Source organism: Centrocercus urophasianus, unplaced genomic scaffold (assembly GCF_019232065.1).
Source record: "Centrocercus urophasianus isolate 14NV4802_14NV808 unplaced genomic scaffold, USGS_Curo_1.0 seq_15, whole genome shotgun sequence".
Taxonomy (NCBI): Eukaryota; Metazoa; Chordata; class Aves; order Galliformes; family Phasianidae; genus Centrocercus; species Centrocercus urophasianus.
This window is the reverse complement of record NW_024884697.1, coordinates 5,252,428-5,273,618: the sequence shown is the minus strand read 5'-3', so window position 1 is coordinate 5,273,618 and position 21,191 is coordinate 5,252,428. Positions and strand designations below refer to the sequence as shown.

At 43.1% G+C, this 21,191-nt stretch overlaps 1 protein-coding gene across 1 annotated transcript in view; it reads right to left on the bottom strand.

Annotated features, from left to right (window-relative positions):
* CAMK1D (calcium/calmodulin dependent protein kinase ID) overlaps positions 1-20,683 on the bottom strand; it is a 219,319-nt gene extending 198,636 nt beyond the window's left edge. The window contains exon 1 of the mRNA XM_042815362.1: positions 20,558-20,683. Within this exon, the coding sequence (XP_042671296.1) occupies positions 20,558-20,649 (92 nt within the window). The 5' untranslated portion in view covers positions 20,650-20,683. The remainder of the gene's footprint in view (positions 1-20,557) is intronic.
* Positions 20,684-21,191: the final 508 nt, after the last annotated feature.

The window sequence follows — 21,191 nt, the reverse complement described above, 5'->3', positions numbered from 1 at the left end:
CAGGGAGCTCTTGGTCCTCCTACGGATCTTTCAGCAGTCCATATCTATCAAAAAAGCAATTAAGTGCTTAATATTTTGGCTCCTGCTGAAGTTTCTTTGACTTCACTTTTCTAATAAGATTTCAGCATTTGCCTGGGGATAAGCATCCCTGGCAGTATGCATAAGCAAATTAATCACGTGCTGAGCAGGGTGAAGCTCTAACAAATGTTTTAGTGAACTATCACCTCACATCTCTATGGAAATATTCCCATCTAGAACATCTCTACACTCTGTGAAAGAGTGGTCATTGCTAGTGCAGCAGTGGAACTGCTCTGTAAAAAGTAAGAAGCTGTACCAACACAATCTGAATACATCTCACTCTGAGCAACCCATTCTAGCTGTAGGTGTCTCTGCTCATTGCAGGAAAGCTGGACAAGATGACTTTTAAAGGTCCCTTCCAGCTCAAATGATTCTATGATTCTCTGGTTCTATGAATGGAAAGACAAGATTATTGGAACTTTGACTGAGGAAGATACCAGCGGTTTGCTTGCTCAATCCTTGTTCAGTGCATTGCTTAATAATACTAACATACCTTCTTGAGCATGACTGCTCTCCTTTGCATGGCTCAGCTGAGCATCCTTTTCCCACAGGGCTCCTTGCTTATAGCAGCTACAGGGTGAAGGCTGAGACCTACAGCTCTTCAGCTTCCCTGCAAGCTTATGGGAAATCTGATGGGATATCTATCAGCTAGCACTGCTCTTCAAAGTGGAAAAAGACAGTGTTTAACCTTCCAACTATGTAACTTTGCATAATAAAACTGCTCAGACTTGGAGATTTTTCTGACAAGTGCCAAAAGCTTTCCAGTAGAAAGCTTCATCAGCAGATCTAAATCACGCTTCCTAAATGAAAGCCTGCTTTCCAATTTATGCACTAACTTTACCTGCTTCTAGAATCGGAGAAAAAACTGAAGGCACTCTGCCTACAAAAAGGCTTTTCTGAAGCAGTAATGCTGCTGCGACTGGAAACACAATTATACTCCTGCTTCATCTTGCAGGTGCCAGTTTTTTCCCCACAAAGACATGGAAATGAACACGTTACTCCAATTGCTTTAAAAGCTCTTTGAAGGTGTTCCAAAAAGCCTATGTCTTCAGGGTCACCATGGCTACTCACAGTATTTACTTCAGCTACTGAAGTGATTTTTCAAGAGGCACAACAATTGCTAGACATGAAAAAGCATAATTAACAGATAACTAACAGATCTGTTATGATACTAACATATCTTCAATACAAGACTACATTGTCTTATCGCTGAAGGACTCTTCAGGGCAGTACAGGCCTTTATCTATTGCTTTGCAAAACCCAATCTGTTGGCAGCATGATGAGAAAACCACCCTCATTTTCTTCTCCCACTTATAACCTGGCTTGCACAGGAGGGGAAAACTGACTCACAACTTTACAGCTACTTCCAATCGTCTCTCTGATGCCCATCTGCCAGCAAATCTCTGCTGCAAAACCCATCAGAGGCAAGATTTGGGAGCTAGGAGACATTTCTGGAATGTTTTCTGCCCTGCCAGAATTCCAACGCATTGAGAAATTACAAAAGTCTTGGAAAATGAAATGCATTTCAGTAGAGTTTTCTCTTTTGTCCCATTTCTAGTGTTTTTGAAAGGGGGTTGTCAGTGGTATTTTAGGAAAGGGATCAGGTTCCTGCATGTCCAGCAAAAAGCATCATCTGCAAAATGCCAGCATTGCAGCCGAGCTCCTGACACACTCCAATATAACTTAGGATAATGGGGGAGATTCATAACGTATTACCATAACAAAAACAACACCTTGCATAGTACATTTTGAGCGCTTCACACAGCAAGCTTTAATCAGTTAGATCTCAAAGTGAGTTAAAGTAGGTTGGTGACTGCTCAGCAGACTAAAAAACCAGGCCAGAGAGATGCTGCAACTTTTCCAAGGACATAAAAAAACCCGGTCTCACAGTCAGAAATGAAATCCAAGTCACCTGAATAATAACTGTTTGTTGGAATAGACAATCTTAATGGTCTTTCCAGCCTTAATGATTCTATCACTCTATGATTATCTTGTGCCCTTCCACACAATAAATGCTTCTACCACTAGCCTGCATCATCTACAAAGCTCATGACCTTAAAAAGCAAATTCCTGAAGTTGGACCAACTGTGGGTACCAATATGGTGGTGTCAATACGGTGGGCCACCAAAGATGCTGAGCCAAAAAGAACTAGTTGGCAAAGTAAAAGAAGAACCTGTTCTTTACCCTCGTGAGCTGTAATACACATCCACGGCCAGGAAGAATCACATATTTAAGTTTTCTCTTAAATCGTTCCCATAGGAAGCATCACAAAGACAACTCCATCTCAAGGATAATTCACCCCTGCCAGGACACCAGGTATTTCAGACTGATGAGCCACATCTAACACTGCACAGCCATCTCTCTACCTTCAATAATATTTGAGGGACTCTTATTTCCTTGCATGACCCCACTTACTCTCCCTCCGTTACTGCCACATGTGAGTGGTGCAGGGAGAGGGAATGGCTTCTCAAGAGTCTCCGAGTTTGTTTAGCACTGTCTCACTGACATCAATGGCCAACCTTCATCATTTTTATTGGTAGCAGAGTTGGCCTAATTCTGATTAACTACAGATAAATCCCAGCCTAGATACTTTTTGATGCTTGTCTGCACCTTCCATGACCCAAGACAGAATGCATGAAGAAATGAAATTCCAGGGTTCAGACTCAGGGATAGAAGCTGTAATAAGATCTACCACAAACGTAGATGCCACCTAATCAAAAGGCCCAAGAATGGAGAGCTAAACTCAAAACAACCATTAGCTACACTAAAAAAATAGGACTTTTGTCTAAACTCTCAGGAGATAGCACGCATTGGCTAAAGCCAGTGAGGTAAAGTTCAACAAGATCAAGTGCTGAGTCCTGTTCTTTGGTCACAACAACCCTAAGGCAACGCTACAGGCTTCACTAGGTGGTGAGATCACTGGAGATGTTCAAGAGTTGCGTAGATGTGGTACACTGGGACATGGTTTAGTGGTCAATATTGGTGATGGATGGTTGGACTGATAATCTTAGAAGTCTTTCCCAATCTTAATAATTAATTCTATGATTTTCCTGCTTGCATTCACAAGAATTTGATCCTGTGTCTTCCCAATATTGCTCTTTCTGTCAAAAGTTTCACATCATATCAAAACACTCTCAGCTAGATTAAAAGCTGACCAGAAGTCCATCAACCTTACTGTTATAATAAGTGATGTATAAAGATGACTTCATCGTTCATTACGCTAAATTTTTTGTCAAGGCTTCAAGATCTACAGTTTATTTCACATCCCTCTATGATCAAGAGCACCCAAATATGAACTCAAAGGCTGCTTTTCTCCCTACTTGAGAGATCTGACATGTTTGTATATATGCCAACGATAAATCAAGAGAAATCAACATGGTCACAGGGCTCAGTTTTGCCCAAAACACCTTTTGGAATAGATTGTATTTGTCTAAATATTAAAATACGTAGATATTTTTGGTCTTACCATGTTTAAACTCTACTTTCATTCATTTACTTTCATTCATTTAAGGGGGAAAAAATGGCATAGTACTGTGCTGAAAATCTAATTTGTCCCTTACAGACCACAATACACGTAAGTATTCAGCAAGAGCCACAGCAGAAACAGATGCCAGCAGATGGCATTATCCTGCACAAAAATCAATTAAGGACATTTACAATATGTCAAAAGTGCAATTACAAAAACAAAGAGTAGACCTATACATCTGTTTGTTAATGAAGCCGTAAGTATCTGACGGTTAGCCAACAAACCACAAGATAAAGACTGAGGAGCTGCAGTAACACGAATAACACAGAAGGAAGTACTGCATACATTCAGATTCTTCAGCAGTGATTGGAAAATACAAGATGTTGAGCAGAAATTGAGTATCTAGATAGTGGAAGTCCATATGTTATGCATAAATATAGCAAAAATATAAGCACATAAGAATTTTTGGTATCACAGATTTTTTTAAGGACTGTGATTTGCACAGAAATTGTAGTAAAGGGAATCATATGGTAATGATAAATTAAGAAATACTCTTTTCATCGTAACACGATCCTCTGATATATTTTAAAGGCTGCTGGAACCTTGTCACCTTGCCTGAAATAAAAAGAAAAGCATTTGCAGTTCACTAAAAGCTGATTACAACATCTCAGGTGAGAACTCGGTGACATTCAAAGTTAGAAGTATAATGCAGCCGATACATCAATACCATCTTGTAAACACTTTAAAACACATCTGGACAGAGGGAATTCCCAGAGTTATTTGTATGGGGAAAAGAAATCTTACATCCTTAAGCTCCCAGTGGAAAAGATGAGAGCTGCAAAAGTTTTGCATGAGGAAAAAATCTTTTGTGTCAGTTTCACTGCACTTTGCTACCCAAGCTCACTGAAGGGCAGAGACTTCAGTAAGGGTTAAGACCAGAAAACACCTACAGATGGGAGGCTCAGATGATCTGAAAGAAGCCAGTTGCACTGAACACAGTTTGCATTTAGCAGCAAAACACAGACTCAAGGAGTTACAAAGGAATTGAGGTTGGCAATGACCCTCTGGACCCATCTGGCCCAACCCCTTCTCAAGCAGGGACACCCAGAGCTGGGTGCCAAGGACTACGTCCAGGCAGCACCAGGAGGAAACTCCACAGCCTCTCTGGGCAACTGCACCAGTGCTCCGGCACCTGAAAGCACAGAATTGCTTCCTGGTGTTCAGAGGGAACCTCCTGAGTTCCAGTTTGTGCCCATTGCCTCTTGCCCTGGCAGTGAGGAGAACAAGTCCAGATCATAGAATCATAGCATCATTAAGGTTGGAGAAGACCTCTACAATCATCCAGTCCAACCGTCCAGGTGCCGCTAATATTGCCTACTAAACCACGTCCCTCAGTACCACACCTACACACTTCTTGAACAATGTTATATCACTTCTCCCTCCCTCCTAATCTTTTCAATTCTGACAAAAGTGCTGCGCTGACAGTTTAGAAAGCATAATCCTTCATTTTATTAATGCTCTCCCAGCCTGGCTTCCTCCGCATTGCCTTTCTACAGCACCGGAACACAGCCAGGAATTACAGCAGCCACCCCATTCTGCTGCTGAGGATGGCATTTAGTGTCCCAGTCCCTATTATCTGTTCTTAGTAGTGGTTTTCTGCAGATACTCATGGCTACGAACAGAGATGGGTCAGTCCCCGTCCCCATTCACTGCAACATGATGAAGGCCTGGTATTAAAATAGACTATCATATCACTTCAGTGTACTACGCTTCTTTAGCTCCTAGGGAACTCACACCAAATGTCTGCTGCTTTTGCTGCCAAACAAATAAAATATTCAGAAAGATTTACATTAAGTGTTAATAAGGGCTGAGAGCCAGGCTGCTTTAAGGACCCAGGAAAAATACAGCCTTAGCACTGAGTGCAAAGCGTACTCACACTGTATATCAAAGCAACGCATCCTTCATTTTTACCAAGGCCCAGACGACAGTATCATTAGGCTGGAGGTGGATAAGTGACAAATGATCTGGTGAACGTCACTGCGGGCCGTGCAGGACTTCATCCCAGCACTCCTGAAAGCAGATGACTGGGTAGGAATTGATAAGATAAAAAACATAAAGCTTTGAGAATGACTTTCCTGGGAATAAAACCCTACTGCATATTTATATTAATCTGCTTTGTAAATTGATTTTGTCGTGTTACCTTGTCAAACCATTGAATAAACTACGTAATTGCTTAAGCAGCACTGATGGAGACGTGACAGATTATTCCAAGCATTGTGATTCTTTGTTCTCATATATCTCATTAAGAAATTATGATTCCATTTACAGCTCTTAAGTCAAATCCAACAGCTGCTGACACATGCATTTGACCTGGCATCCACCAATTGTTTACTGTTCTCTTAGATATTGTTCCTGGTGAAGTATCTCTTGCAAGCCATCTCAGAGAAAAGGTTGATGATTTTTTAACAATGCAAGATAGGAGAAAAATGCATCTCCCTTCTTTGCTGATTTATAGCTTCTATAGAATGAAAAGGAAGTAAAACTCCTTGTACTTTGTATTTGTCCCCTTCCTCTTTGCCTTCTTTTTGGAAATCTTTTTAACACCTATCATTTCAGTAAATAAATTTGTATCACATCGGAGCTGGAAGGAGATGCCCCACGGGATGGGCACAGCCCCTTTCTATTCCTGCCTGGAACTGCAACCTGTTCTCCCCAGTCCTGTAATTTTATATTGCCTTTTGAAACCTGTATGTAAGGAGCATAAAATGCTGCTTTCCAGCTTGCTGCTGAGTAATATGGGCCCTTCTGGACTACCAGAGGAAAACCTCCAAGCTGTGCACATCAAAGGCAGAATTTTACAGTCACTTCACACTGCCACAAACGATTTAAGAGCAAATCTGAAGAAAAATAGGCCTGGTGTGCTTTTGTGTGCTACCCCCTGACTTCAAGGGGATCTATTGGAAAAGCTAAGCCGATGCACTTCTAGGAAGACATTTTTCAAAGGCAAAGCTTGTTTTTAAGTAACATTTTTGCTATCACTTTTTACTATCACTATTTTACTATCTCTTCCGTATTTTGCCTTTAGAGTTGAGGTACCAGAACTCCAAAGCCACTGTTGTGTCACCAGTGATACGGCTTAAATAATAGAGAAAAGGGAGTTGATTGCAGAAACTAATGCACCTGCCATTGTAATCATGCAATCATGGAATGGCTTAGGTTGGAGGGGATCTTAAAGACCACCCAGCCCCTGCCATGTGCTGGGTGCCTCTCACCAGCTCAGGCTGCCCAGGGCCCCATCCAACCTGGGCCTGATTATCTCCAGAGATGGGACACCCACAGTTTCTCTGGGCAGCTGTGCCAGTGCCTCACTGACCTCTGTTTATAGACATTAGTGAGTTTCTAATCAACGTGACTTTGCCAGCCCTAACCATGCTGTAGAGAGGGCAGTGGTGCCGAATGACTTAAACGTTGTCAACGATGCACCAACCACCCATCCACAGAGCTGAATGACACCACAGATACACACCTGCTAACACCAAGTACAGCTTTGTTGGTTCACGCACATGCTGTAGTCAAGTTTGCACCCAGAAACCTCTAACAGGCTCCAGCTGCTACACAAATGGAGAAATGAGAGTGGTGTGAAGGATGTATTATCTAAATAAGCCCTCAGCCGTGCTGTCTTCCAGTTGTGCATCCTAGCTGTGTACAGCTGTAGGATGCAACCATGGCACCAGGGAAGGACCATCACATTCACTTCTTACTTGGCTGTGCTCACATCCATGCGACATGGGTGCTACATGGGTGCTAGGACTACACACAGTTCTTGTTATAAGTCTGGGCAAAGTGAACATTTTTCTTCCAGTATTTGAGAGGACCTACTAGAAGAGCCTCAGAAATGCAATCAGAAGGCTATAGGGCATCACAGAGTCAAGACCTCCCACCTCTGAGAGCTTTCCCTAATCCCTAAACCAAACAAGATCAAGCACAGTGTATTTGAGCAACTGTGGAAGCACTTCCGAAGTCCTGTTAAACAGAACAGCATGGGAAAAAGCCATTATCCTCTCTTCACTGCTGAAAGCAACCAGCTAGTGACCAAGAGTAGAAACACTGAGCCAACAGTGTGACCAAGGTCTAACAAGTAGATGGAATATATATATGTAGTTTTTTATATGGAATATATATGTAGTTTATATATATATATACACATATATATATATAATAAAAATAATAAAATATATAAAATTATATATATATATAAAACAACACAGCATCACAAAAACATCTGTCAAGGAGACACTCCACAAAGGCATTCAGAAACCAGCTAAAGCCAGTTTGTATCCAAGTAGAAACTTATCCTCATCACTACAGATTCTCATACTGAATTTGCAGATGGGCTTCATCAGATATAAGCAGGCATGAGTCTTCTCCTGCCTTCACTTCAATGTAACCCCAACAGGAATCAAAATTCAGACTGCAGAATAGGATAACCACGTTCCATAATGCTCTTAAACAGTTTTCACCAAATGGCACAGTTCATTTGCTATGCATTTATTAATGAAGCCAAAGAATATGATGTGCAGCAAGAAATTAGCACTGTGTATCACTACATATCACTGCACATCACTACATAAATAGCATTTTAATACGTATATCACTCTATCTGTATATAAAAGGCTCCAACACCTTCATCATAACTACGCTGTAGAGATGAAACAGCTGAAGCTGCTGGCAATTTTAGTGATCCTTAATTGACAGTGACAGTGTCAGTCACATAGGATGAGCTATCCTCTATGAAGAACCTGCAGTTATTAATTTTTGCAATGGGTATCTCATGAAGAAGCACATTTAGCTAGTTGTCTATGGATGTCAATTAGGCTTAAAACTACCTTATTTTAGAAATCTCTTTCTTGGCATTTATCCACAGCTGAACTCTCACTGCTACGCTTTCCCCTAAACATCTCCCTTTTGACTTTCCCCCAGTGCAGCTCCATTCACGTGCAGAGTTATTATGCTCTCATATTCTTGATATTCTCCTTCAGCAGTGCCATAAGGGCACCAGTTTGCTTTCTGGGTACAAACCATCTCAGCTGTCACTCAGGAAGCCTGGCATCAATTGATTTTCTTTCAAATAAAATACAAGATTCATCACACAAAAAAAAAAAACACTCTATAGCCTTGCACATAAAGCTATGATAGCTTTTTCAAGGTCTTTCTCTTAAAAATGTAGGATTTATCTCTACAATATAAATTACACTTACATGGCTTTTGCCAGGAAAATTAGGAAGTTAAATTACTTCAGATATAACTTAATGTACTCAGAGGACCAGTCTTCTTGTAGCAGAATCATAGAATCACAGAATATCCCAAGTTGGAAGGGATTATCAAGTCCAATTCCTAACAACCTGCATACCCTGAACATGCAGGCTTTGAAGAACCTGTTGGCTTTTCTTTTTTTTCCCCCAGCTCATTTCAGCTCTTTTTTCCAACTCATTCTACATTCCCCCCTCCTAAATATACAGCACCCTGCTTCAGAAAAAACATAAGTTAAGTCTGAAGCTCCATTGCTCTGATATTTGGAAAAATTTGCTCTCAGGAAGAGTAGTGAGGCATTGACACAGGCTGCCCAGGGAGGGCATGGGGAGCACACTGGGGGTGTTCAAGAGGGCAGACATGGCACTGAGGGATGCGGTTTAGTATGTATGGCGGGGATGGGTTGATGGCTGGACTGGACGATCTTAGTGGCCTTTCCACCTTAATGATTCTATGATTTATTCCTCCTTTGTCCCAGTACCTGTGTAATTCAGCCAACAGGAGCTGGACTATTATTTTACCCCATATATGTTTTTACCTAAGCATCATTCCATGGCTTGTCAAACAACTCAACTGACGTGTTGCATGCTATTTGCTTCCCTATTTTCTCCCTGTAGGAAGTCGTACATGTGCAGCACCCTTCTTGGAGATGCTTTTGTGTGCTCGTTTTATTGTTCTTTTTTAAATTCGAGAGCAGTCGGTGTTTGGGAAGGGGAGCTTGTTTGCTCTACAATATTCAGATTGCTATGTGATTATGCTAAAAAGGTGTATCAGAACACAGTGGCTTGAAATGAGAGGACAAAGTAGTGGTTTTGCAGTGATCATCAGCCCATGGAAAAGATCAATGGTGTCAGATTTTCCACTCAAATACATTAAGTCTCTTGAACTACAGCAGGAAATCCCTTTAAGGCAGAGGTGTGAGGCTCATGATGATTCCAGAGCTTTAAATAGTCTTTTAGATATCTCAGGCCCCGGCTACAAAATGTCCTCAAGTAAAAGATGTAGTCTTTGACTTTGTTTCAGGCACTCTTCAGTTTTTCATACAAAAGTTTCCTTCTTTTGAGCCCTTCCCCATCACAAAGGAAATGGCAGGACCATAGAAATGAATCTGGGTTTGGTGCCCGACTCTCTGTTGGGCTGTAATATATGCAAGTGGCAAAAAAAAAAAAAAAAAGATGGAAAAAATAATAGAATCATAGAACAATTAAGGTTAGAAAAGACCACAAGGATCATCTAGTCCAAACCATCACCAACATACCCAGGCAGCCCTTGGGAAATGCCACTGCCAAGGACCAGCACGCACACTGGAGTGATCCCATATTGCTCCCAAAACAGACAGGTCTTCTGCAGCTCTTTAAAATTCTGAGAAAACTTCAGTTCTTCCACACATCTGTGAAATAACACTGCAATAAAGTGCTCGTGCTGCTACCAACAGCACAGACACAGTGCTGTGCATTTTCAACGTCTGCTACAAACCCTGGCTAGTGAAAACTCATTATGCCCCTGGGTGATTCACAAATAAATAAATACTTTGTGAAGAAGCTCTGCTGATAGAAGCTGAAAGAAGATAATCCATTGCATAAGGCTAGGGTTAAGGCTCACGTTCAGCTCCACGTCTTACAAGTGACACAGCGCCTCATCTGAAGCAAAGTCATGTTAACATTTTGCCTTATTTATTTAGATTTTAAGCTCTTCTGGGTATGAGCTCTCTTTTATTCTTGCTCGTAGTATTTCTAGCACAACTGAGTCTGATCTCTTTTGAGGCCAGTGGAAGTCATAGCAATTAAAATACATGTATAGATATTTTTGAACCTTCATATTTTTCTTGTTAGTATCTAAACCTAAAATATACCCTGGCTTTTCAGTGTTCGCAAACCTTCCAAATCAAACAAGTGGCTTCACTTATTTATGTTGTACTACCCCGAGAAACAGCCATGTATGTGAACCATCATACAGCCAGATAGGAACCAGAAGGCCACATTCCTCAAAAGCACGTTCTGTCAAGTTTCAAACATGCTCCTCAACTAAAACACCAATACCAAAGAACAGCTTCCCAGCACTGAAAGGTACTAGATGGTCATCCTAAGCAGGGCACCCACCATGACTGAGAAAGCCTTAGAATCACAGAATAGTTTGAGTTGGAAGGGACCCTTAAAGGCCATCTGGTCCAATTCCCTGCAATGAACAGAGACGCCTACAGCTCCATCAGCTGCTCAGAGCCTCATCCAGCCTGACCTTGAGTGTCTCCAAGGGTGGGAGAACTTCCTTGGTTGGAAGCTCCAAGGAAAATCTGCAAACCTTCACATGTCCCTGCTGATAACAGGGGAGGGTAATCCTTACACGTGATGTCCAAACTGCCACACCAGCTCTCCCCAAAAGAAAAACAGAAGCTAAGGACATCTTCAGACCCCATATTTTCTGTATCTCCTGACCTTGCTCCACTCCCATTGTGTATGGGTGAGGTTTCTAGGGCTTGTGTTCTGACATCTGAGCATTCAAGGTAACTCCCAAACTTCTGGCACTGAGGCTTGAAAAACCTATCTTCAGATACTCAGTCTAAATCAGGGAGAGCACTATGTGCATAATCCATGGCAAGCAGAAGTGCAAACACAAAGGGTGTGGAGGAGAGGTGCTGTGCCTCACTCTCTTGCTGTTTATAGTAAATTCCCACCTTCATTTTCATCATTAAATGGATCTTCCTATTGTCCTTCCTGGAAACCAGAATGAGACTGAAACTGCTGAGTCAAGCTCAAATTGGGACTGCATGACAACACAAAAATGAAAATAAACCCTCAATCCAGTTGAGCTGCTTCCTCTCACTTCTTCCTCTTTTGTGCCTTGAAAAAGGTAATTTAGGAACCATCCCTGTGCTTCTGTAGTCCATTAGTCCACAGCTGTTGGTATTTTTGAATACAGCATATGATATTACCCAGGAAAAGGGAAGCCAAACCAGTGACCTGTGAGAGGATCTCCAGCCCTGTGCTCAGCTGCTCTGCACACAGCAGAATCAAGAGAGCATCCCAGCAGCTTTCTCTTAGCAAAGTCAGTGTTAAATAACTATATACATTAATAAAACAGCTTTTTAATCCAGCCAAGAAAAATCTGCCAAAAAGCATTATTTTAATTTAAACTCATGCAATCTGTTTAGTGAGTAATTCTGGCACAAAACTCCACACACAGCTTTCAACATGAAAACATCAGTGAACGGACACGAGAAGTTTATTAACAATCTGTTATTTATGGTTTTCTTTTTAAAAAATGATTGACACAACACACACAGGAAAATTATAGGAACCACCAAGTCAGATAACACAACAGCACATCAGTGCTGAGATGTGATAGAAAGGTTTCAGGGAATAGAGGGAATAGCATGATTGCTACGAAAGAGAAATATTCTGACTGCTGAGCTATTTGCCATTCCAGAACAGCCCAATCACACACATATGAATGCAAATTATTGTTATTGTTCTAAATTATTATTTACAGAACACCACTGAAATGCAAGGTGCTTTGAATTCCAACCAAAATGACAGTCTGCTGCCCCAAGGAACTTTTCCTTCCCCCTTTCACTCATTACCTGTTTACTAACAGCACCTTTTTAGTCCCAGCTTGTTTTCATGCTATCTGAAATGACTATAAAATTAGGTCCTATTAAGTTATCATGAATATAAACAGTGACTCACCACTTAAGTGAATGCCATTACTGGCAATAAATTCAGAACCTATTATAGATGCTTGCTATTGTCAGGCAAACCAAAACAATACAACTTTATTCAATATTAATTGCATCCTTCGATGCTTGAAAGGATTAAACAATCCCAACCAATATTCTGCACACAGTACACAGAAACACGTGCAAGGGGCAACAGAAATAATTGAGGTCAGACACAGAAGAAGTGAAGGAAAGAAGCAAAAAGGAAGGAAAAATGGGTAAGGAGATATTTCATCTCCTGTCTTAAAGCAGACGGAGGGTGAAGGAAGCAGACAGGCTCCTCCAGATGGTGAAGAAGGCTCTCACTCCCACTGTGTTGTGACTGTATTGGGAAGAATAAATTCGGGATAAAGGATTACTATGGGATCCCATAGGTCTGGGTTCAGCCCATGCGCCCTGACAGGGCTCCAGTTCATCTGGGTTTTGTTTGTTGCATGTTTAGGACATCACCTTGCTCTGCAGCTAGCACAAAATACCAGTATCAGTAAGTATCAAAGGCTGCTCCGAAAGTAATGCCTCCTATTTCATTATGTTGGCCAGCGACATCAGAGCTGAATGTTGGTGATATGGCAGTAGAGGTTGAACCTTCACAAATATATTCCATTACATTTTGTTGCCATGTGACAGATGGCAGCAGAGGAGGCATTCTGACAAAATGGCGTTTGACATGGTGTTTGAGGATAAAGAGAAGGTGTGTCATTGAATTTCTCTGTGCAGAAAAAATGGGACCCACTGACATTCACTGATGTTTGCTGAACATTTATGGAGTGGATATGAGCACAGTGAGGTGGTAGGTGGTAGTTTTTAGCAGTGATAACAGTGACTTGGATGAGAAGTCATATTCCAGATGGCCAAAGGCAGCTGTGACACCACAAAATGACAAGGATCTCAATCAATTTATCCATGCAAATGAGTTAATAGTGGTGGCTCTGTTGAAAAAAAAAAAAATAGCATTTTGCAGCTGAGAATTTGCTTTATCAAACAGTGCTGCCATGCTCTTTGCATCTGTTGTAGTCTCCATGGAAATAAATAGAGGCATCATTTTCAGAGCAACCTACATATTAGACATGGGCTAGGTGAAGAGCATGCTGCTGAGCACTGTGCAAAAGCCAACAAAAAACAAAAAAGACACTATTCCAGTCCTAACCAAACAACACAGCAAACCAGGTGCCCCAAAATAACTTGTCTTCCTGAAAGCTATCAAGTATTTCAGAATCTTGGAAATGGACCCTTATGCTACCCTGCTGCCCCAGTAAGCATCCACTACCCAAAATGCATCCACGAAGCACCCTGGCAGAGCTGTCAGAAGTCCCTTCTCACTGACAGCTGCAGACTTTTCCACAGCCCTCTCCATCTGCCTTTAAATCAGTTGGCCATCTTGCTTTCCTTTTCTCCTATTTCAATTCCAGCTGAATGTTCAAACCTGCTATCTTCTGTAATGTTTAAAGAGGGACCAGCAATCTACAGCATAAGATACTACAATTCACATTGAAAATAGTGGGACTACTAATTTTTATGCCTCTGGGAGCACTGGATAGTAAAACTATATCACATGAGAGCAGGGAGGATTCCTTAGGTTAAAACAAATATGCCAGCCTACAGAAGCCATCTGACTTTTTTTTTTTTTTTTTTTTTTGTTTTTTTAAAAAAAAAGAATATCCTAGCTGTCCCGTAGCATTCAGTTCAACATCCAGACCTGGATCCCAGCTGTCGCTCCTCCTGGGGATATAACCCATTTCTTAGCATTCATTACCATAAACTCCATGAGCATTTGTAGGTAAGATTCCCTGATTTGAAGGTCGGAAGGGACCATGGAACATCCTCCTCTGTACCCTTGGGCAAGAGGCTGAGAGCTCTCAGATGATAAAAGGATTTCTCCTAGCAACTCATCCTGGAGGAAACGAGAGCTGCTTGCCTTTATAGCTTCATTAATCACAGAATCATGAAGATTGGAAAAGATCACTACGATCATCCAGTCCAACCCATCCCCACCATGCCAACCAACATGTCCCTCAGTGCCATATCCACCCTTTTTTTGAACACCTTCAGGGACAGTGACACCACCACCTCCCCGGGCAGCCTGTTCCAATGTCTCACCACTTCTAAGAAGAAATTGCTCTTAATATCCAACCTGACTCTCCCCTGGTGCGATTTGAGGCCATTGTTTCTCATCCTATCACTGTTACCTGTGAGCAGAAGCTGACCCCACCACACCACAACTTCCTTCAGGCAGTTGTAGAGAGCAATAAGCTCTTCGCCGAGCCTCCCCCTCTTCTCCACATGAACAACCCCAGTTCCCTCAGCCACTCTTGAACTCTGTATTTTCTCCCCTTTAAGATATTTTTTCGCCTTGAAATGTTTCCTTAATGTAGTTAAAAACTAGGAAAATACTGAACTGAGAAAATGATGAAACAGTCCGATACAGTCACTGCTGGCACAGCAGGGTGTCATAAAAAAAGAGGCAGAAATTGCTCATAATGTCAGCACAGACATGGAAATCAGGCAAACACTCTTCCATCTTCACAGGGGGTACAGAGCCAGAGATAGCACAAATAGCTGGATATTTAAATCCCAAGAATCTCTGAAAAGAAAAACAATTGGGTAACTTGCATGATGCCTTAGGTTAATGAGCTAACCAGTGATGATTTGTTTTATTGAACACATTGATGTTCATTATGATAACTGGTGTTTTTGACACGTAGCTGATAAGATGGGAAGATCCTAGAATCATAGAACAATAACACAGCTTGTGTTGGACCTCACTGATCAGTTAAAACCCCCTGCTGTGGGAAGGGTTGCCAACTTCTAGATAAAGCACTAGCATCTTTGAATAGAGACAACCAGACCTTGAGCCTAAATGGTATTCTCAGCATCTTCTACACAGCAATTCCAACACTATGGAGAACCTCTACCACCAGGACTGCAGAGCTGAATGCCTGGCCCAAGTCAGGGCAAAGGACACACGTCACCTCCAACAGCCTTGTTCCCCATGAAGGTCTGAGCATGCGGAGCAGATGGGACCATGAGACAAACCCGCTCATGGAAGCCTACGTGTCAGTGTGGGACTATGTGGGGAAAACATGATGAAGAGCACAAAATTAAAGACAACTGAGCACAATTGTTTACGACAGTGTGCATGTGAATGACAGGAAACAGATGTGACAGTAGGACTGAACTGTGCTTCACATCAGAAACAAACCTATGGGTGCATGCAAGAGTCATGAAGAGCAGCAGGAGTTCATCAAATGATGTAAGAATACCTAACAGACCCGAGACACTGGGATCTGAACAGTAGAGATTACAGCAGAGCCTCTGAAAGAAAGAAAACAGAACCACCACAGTTTTCTCTGAACTGCATTTTAGAAAAGTGCTGAAGACATCATCACAGTGTGCTTGTCTTCCCACCCAGCTATTACTACCTTATGACTATATCCATGCAGCTCCCTGTGCTGTCATTACTGAGCTATAAGGACTTCACTGTAGCATATTTATGGACAACACCAGCATTTCCACAGCTGCTAAGGTTAACTTGATCGTAACTCCGATGTCACTAAGCCGTGGTAGCATGTATTAGAAATGTGAGGTCAATCCAGTTAGATGGACCAAACAATCAGCTGATGGATAACAGTAATACTTCTCAAAATGTCAACATCTTACCTTTGAAATGCCTTACAATATCAGTTCAACACAGAGAGAAAACGGTATTTCAGTGACCACCAATCATATTACCAGATTCCTGTTTCTGTGAAACCTGGCATTGCCTGAGGGCCAGGGCAGAAATCCCCCTCTCCAGGAAGGCCTTGGAATTGAGCTGAGCTACAGCAGGTGAATTTGTTGAAATTCAAGATGAGAAGCAGCTGATCAGATCCCTTCTTTCCTCAAATCTACTTGTCTTGACTGGAGAGAGACTCTCATTTGTAATCACTGAGCATCTGACCCACTGCTATGATTTTATCTTGCATTTCCTTTGCTTTTTTTTTTTTTTTTTCCTGGCCACCTTCTCTGGTTCTGTAACCTCAGTTTCCATTGCCCAGAAGTGTCCCATGCTGAACCTACGCATATAGAATCAGGATCACAGCTTCCACAGCCACAGAATTCAAATACAAAATAGAATTTTGGAGGCTAAGAGGAATTTCCTGTACAGACTGCAGAATAGAACCACATTTTATCAGCATATCATCCACATGTTTCTTCTGTTACATTTTCATGCCTAATATTGCCAAAATAGTTCACTGGCAATCATAGATAGGAACATCTACAGTTTCTCAACCTTCCCAACCACACTCCCTTTAATTTTCTGCTTCCTTCCTCTTTTTTCTTCCATCTCTGCTTGTCTTGCCCTCTCCTCTCTCTTTTCTCTAATGTCTATCTTAATAGAATCATCAAGGTTGAACAAGACCACTGAGATCATCCAATCCAACCATCAAACTATCCTCACCATACCCACTAGCCACGTCCCTCTGTCCCCCAGTCCCTTTGAGGTTACAAATCCTTTTCCTCCATCTTCATTCCCACTTCCACCACAGAAGTGGAAGTGTACCAGAGTATAATCAATGGATATCAAGATGTTACAATCACAATATAATCAAAACAGTTAGGCAAAGTAGACAATGATAACAAAAGAGAATAAAATGGAAGACTTACCCTTCAGCTGGGCTCACCACAAAACACCAATAGAGGCAATCTCCAGAAGAGATCCTTCCCCACTGGTAGCCAGCTCTTAAATAGGTCTAGGAGGGGTGGAGCCTGGCTCCACCCCTTCCGGCAGCACAGGTGAATTGCCTTCACCTGTGCTCCTCTGGCTGACTCATGGCTCACCTCAGGTGACCAATCAGAGGTTCAGGCCGTGATTCAGTAGCTCCCATACAACCAGCAAAAGTCTCTTCCCAGTTCCCAAGGGAAAATAAAACAAAAGCTGTGCTTATGGGAGGCTGCGCAGCCCTGGGATTGGGTCCCACCTGAGCCAATGCGTTGCTGGTAACATCTTCAGGAAATCCCTACTGCCATCAGCACTGAGCAATGCAAGCAGCCCAGACCTCAGCTACTGAAGGAAATGATTCTTTGGCTGCAAAAGGCCACTCTCCTAAAGCCGGAGGTGATGTTCAATTCGGGATGCCTCTTTCAGTGTCAGTATGGATGGACAAGATTTACGGGGCCATGTAAATAATTGATGCCTGTCATAATGCCGCTGTGGAAGAGAGCTGGGTATTCGTTAGAGGTTCCTTGAAGCACAAATGATTTCATGATTAAGCAAGTTAAGATTTTTCTAATAATTACAGCAGTCTTATCTCTCCTCATGCTGAAGATCTGGGGAAAACCTTTTATACAAAGGAAAGGTTCCATTCAGAGAGCAAACCGTTATCAGAGTACACACAGAGACTAAAATCAATGCTCTTAACATAAAACATTTTTAAAGTTTCTCTTTCACTTCCCCTCCTCCTCCCTCCCCTCCCCCCCCAGGTTTGGGAGGTTTGGGTTTTCTTTTTACTGTCACTGATTTCATCTGACTGAGTTCCCACTGATGCAGAGTTTCCAGGAAAAAGGGCTGCTTTGCTGCTCCAGGTGCTGCTTGTGATCCTGCATACTGAGATGGGAGGAGGCAGAGTGATGCCCAACACAGCACTGACACCAATCTGATGCTCCTCACTGAGCCTCCAGCTCCTTGCCCCAAGCCCCCTCCGTGCTACAGTAAAACCTATTAAATGATGGATTGACTGCAGCATATCCCACACAGCTCAGCATCACTGCGCAAAAGGGAGCAAAGCAGATTTTATCCCTGCTGCTAAGTAATGCTGGAGGAAAGCATTTGGATCCAGATGCTCTAAAGGTATTTAGACTTCAGCTTAATTCCTACTTTTTTTTTTTTTTTTTTTTTTCCTCCTATCAATAACATATTTGTTCTATCATTTGAGTTCCTGTGTATTCAGTGCTGGAGTCAGTGAGCACAGCTTCATTGGCTTCAGTGGGGATTGAAGTCCTTTAATGATTTGCAAAGGAACGGCCTACTTTTTTAACAAGTTTCCCAGCCTCGTAAGTGGCAGCAGAGCAGGAGAGAACCACACATGCTGCTCAGAGGAGCTCAGAACCACCACCCACTTTCAGACCCTCAGCTGCTCTCTGCATCTTGGGAAGCACAACCAGAAGGCGACTGATGTGTGGGCTGCAAAGTGCACAACACTCAGAATTAACATGCCCACGACGCAGAAAAGAACAGCTCTGTTTTCTTTATACAGGACCAGTTATTTGGATTCTCTGAAACTTTCTAGACTGCTTGCTCAAATTGAAGAACATCAAATTAAAGAAGTCCTGCCATGAGGGCTCTGCTGACCCAGCTGCGATGCTGAGATGGTGTTTAATGGAGGCACTCAATGGCTGTGGTTACTGTATCACATTTACAACAGCCATCCCAAAAGACACAACTATGAACTGGAATCACCTGTACCTCCCTCAGGACCTACAACTGCTCCTAAACTTTCAGTCAGTTTTGGACCAAGTCCACAGCATGAACTGCTTCTAGACCGCTTTAGTGGCACAAGTTAGCCCTGATTGATGTTTTTTTACACCTCAAGAGGGAAAACAATGTGGAGTTGTATAATGAAAAGTGTAGAAAACCGTCCTGTCACAGAATCATAGAACAGCTTGGATTGGAAGAGAGCTCAAAGCCCCTCTAGCTCGAACCCCTACTATGAGCTGGGCGCCCCCCACCAGCTACGGCTGAGCAGGGCCCACCCAGCCTGGCCTTCAGCACTTCCAGGGATGGGGCACCCACAGCTTCTCCGGGCAAATGAATGAATTTCCCAGCACTAAGGCCTTCCTCCTCCAAGCCCTTTTGCCCAACAAGGGAACCACATGCCAAAGGTGACACACAGGGACACATCTCTCACAGCACAGAAGTCTGACAGCAAAACTCAATGAAGGTGACAAAAACATCCCACAACTCTCAGCCCTTGCACTGCACTCTACACCTTCAAAGCTCTGGACAGACATTCGTGCCATTGACCAAGGCAGCATTTTTCCAAGCGCTCCACTGTATGGTCATCGCAGTGCAGCTGGGAGACCCACCTCCATCCCAAGCGAGCAGTCTGGTTCTCACCTGCAGATCATTGGAGGTAAGCAGTGAGCCCAGGAACCAGAAATACTGTTTGTAGAGAGCCCTCCCTTGGAAGCAGAAAGAAACTGAACTATTTCAGCTGAAACTTCAGCTGTGCTTTGGAAGTGGCATGCAGAGTACAGGGCATAGTTTGGAGTCACTCAAAGTTGCCATGAAAGTCAGAGGGGCACAGAGACAAACAGCATTCCCCACACAACAGAACTTTAATGGCCAATGCAACACTCGGTGAGCAAAAACGTGACAAAAATAAAACTCCACTCAGCCAAAAAAGCAGCATCCTGCACCCTGCTCCCATCCACCATCTGCGCATGTTTATTCTGAGCCTTCGGAGAAAAAAAAAAAACACAACTCGAGCGTTTTTTTCTAATCTTTCTGCCCCGCCACTATAAATAACAGAAATAAACCCTAACAGCAGTTCAGCGTCGCAGCGAAACGCATCCAATCCGCTCCGACTATTTCTGCCCGTCCGCCCGCGAATAGAGGCGGCCATCGGCGCTGGGGCGCAGCGTGCGAGTCAGAGCGCGTTTATTTACACCTCCTCATTCTATCAATATTTCAAACCATGGGTTTTTCTTTTCTTTTTTTTCTCCTTCTTCTTTTCCCCTTTTTCTTTCTTCCTTTTTTTTCCCCTTCTCTTTCTTTCCTTTTTTCTCTTTCCCCCTTTTCTTTCTTCTGTTTCTTTGTCTTGTATTCTTTTTTTTGCCTGCCCCGCTGCCGTCCTTCCACTCCGTTGCCTAATGCACGGTTCTGTTTCTCCCCACGTTTCCATCCCGCCCCGACTCCCTACCCGTGCTCGCAGAGTTCGCCCGCGCCTATCCCTCTGCGCACCCCGCGCAAATCCCGCGCAGCCCCAATTCTCCCGCGCATCCCCTTTACTTACGTCCCCAGCGTCTCCTTGAACTCGAAGATCTTCTTGATGTCCTCCGCCTGCTTCTTCCAGGAGCCGCCGCCGTCTCCGTTCTCCCGGGCCATGGCCGCTCCACGCAGCGCCGCGCAGCCCCGCGGATGCCGGCCGGCCCCGCGCCGCCGTGCGGCTTTTGCTTTCTCTTCTGCCGCGGCGGCAGCTGCTGCTGCTGCTGTTTCTTTTTTTTTTTTTCTTTTTTTCTTCCTCCTCCTCCTCCTCACACTTCCTGCCCTCCGCCGCTTTTATTTCCTCCGCGCTCGGGCGCGCTCCGCGAGTGCTACTTTTCCTGGGCAATTTCGTCCCAACTTTCTCGGCTCCCCCTTCCCTGTCCCCTCCTCCGTTTTCCCAGCTCTAGTCCCCGTCCCCCCCTCCTTCCGCACCCTCGAGCGCAGCTCTCTTCGGGGTCACTTTGGTCCTCACCGACAGATCCACCCCGGGCGAATAAAAGGATTTTTTCCCCTCTTTATTTTTTTTTTCCCTTCCTTCCTTTTTATCTTTTTTCTTTTTTTCTTTTTTTTTTTTTTTTTTAATTCTCCTTCTTCCCCCTCCCTTTCCCCCCCCCTTCCTTTATCTTTTTTTTTTTTTTCTTCCTTTTTTTTTTTTTTTCCTT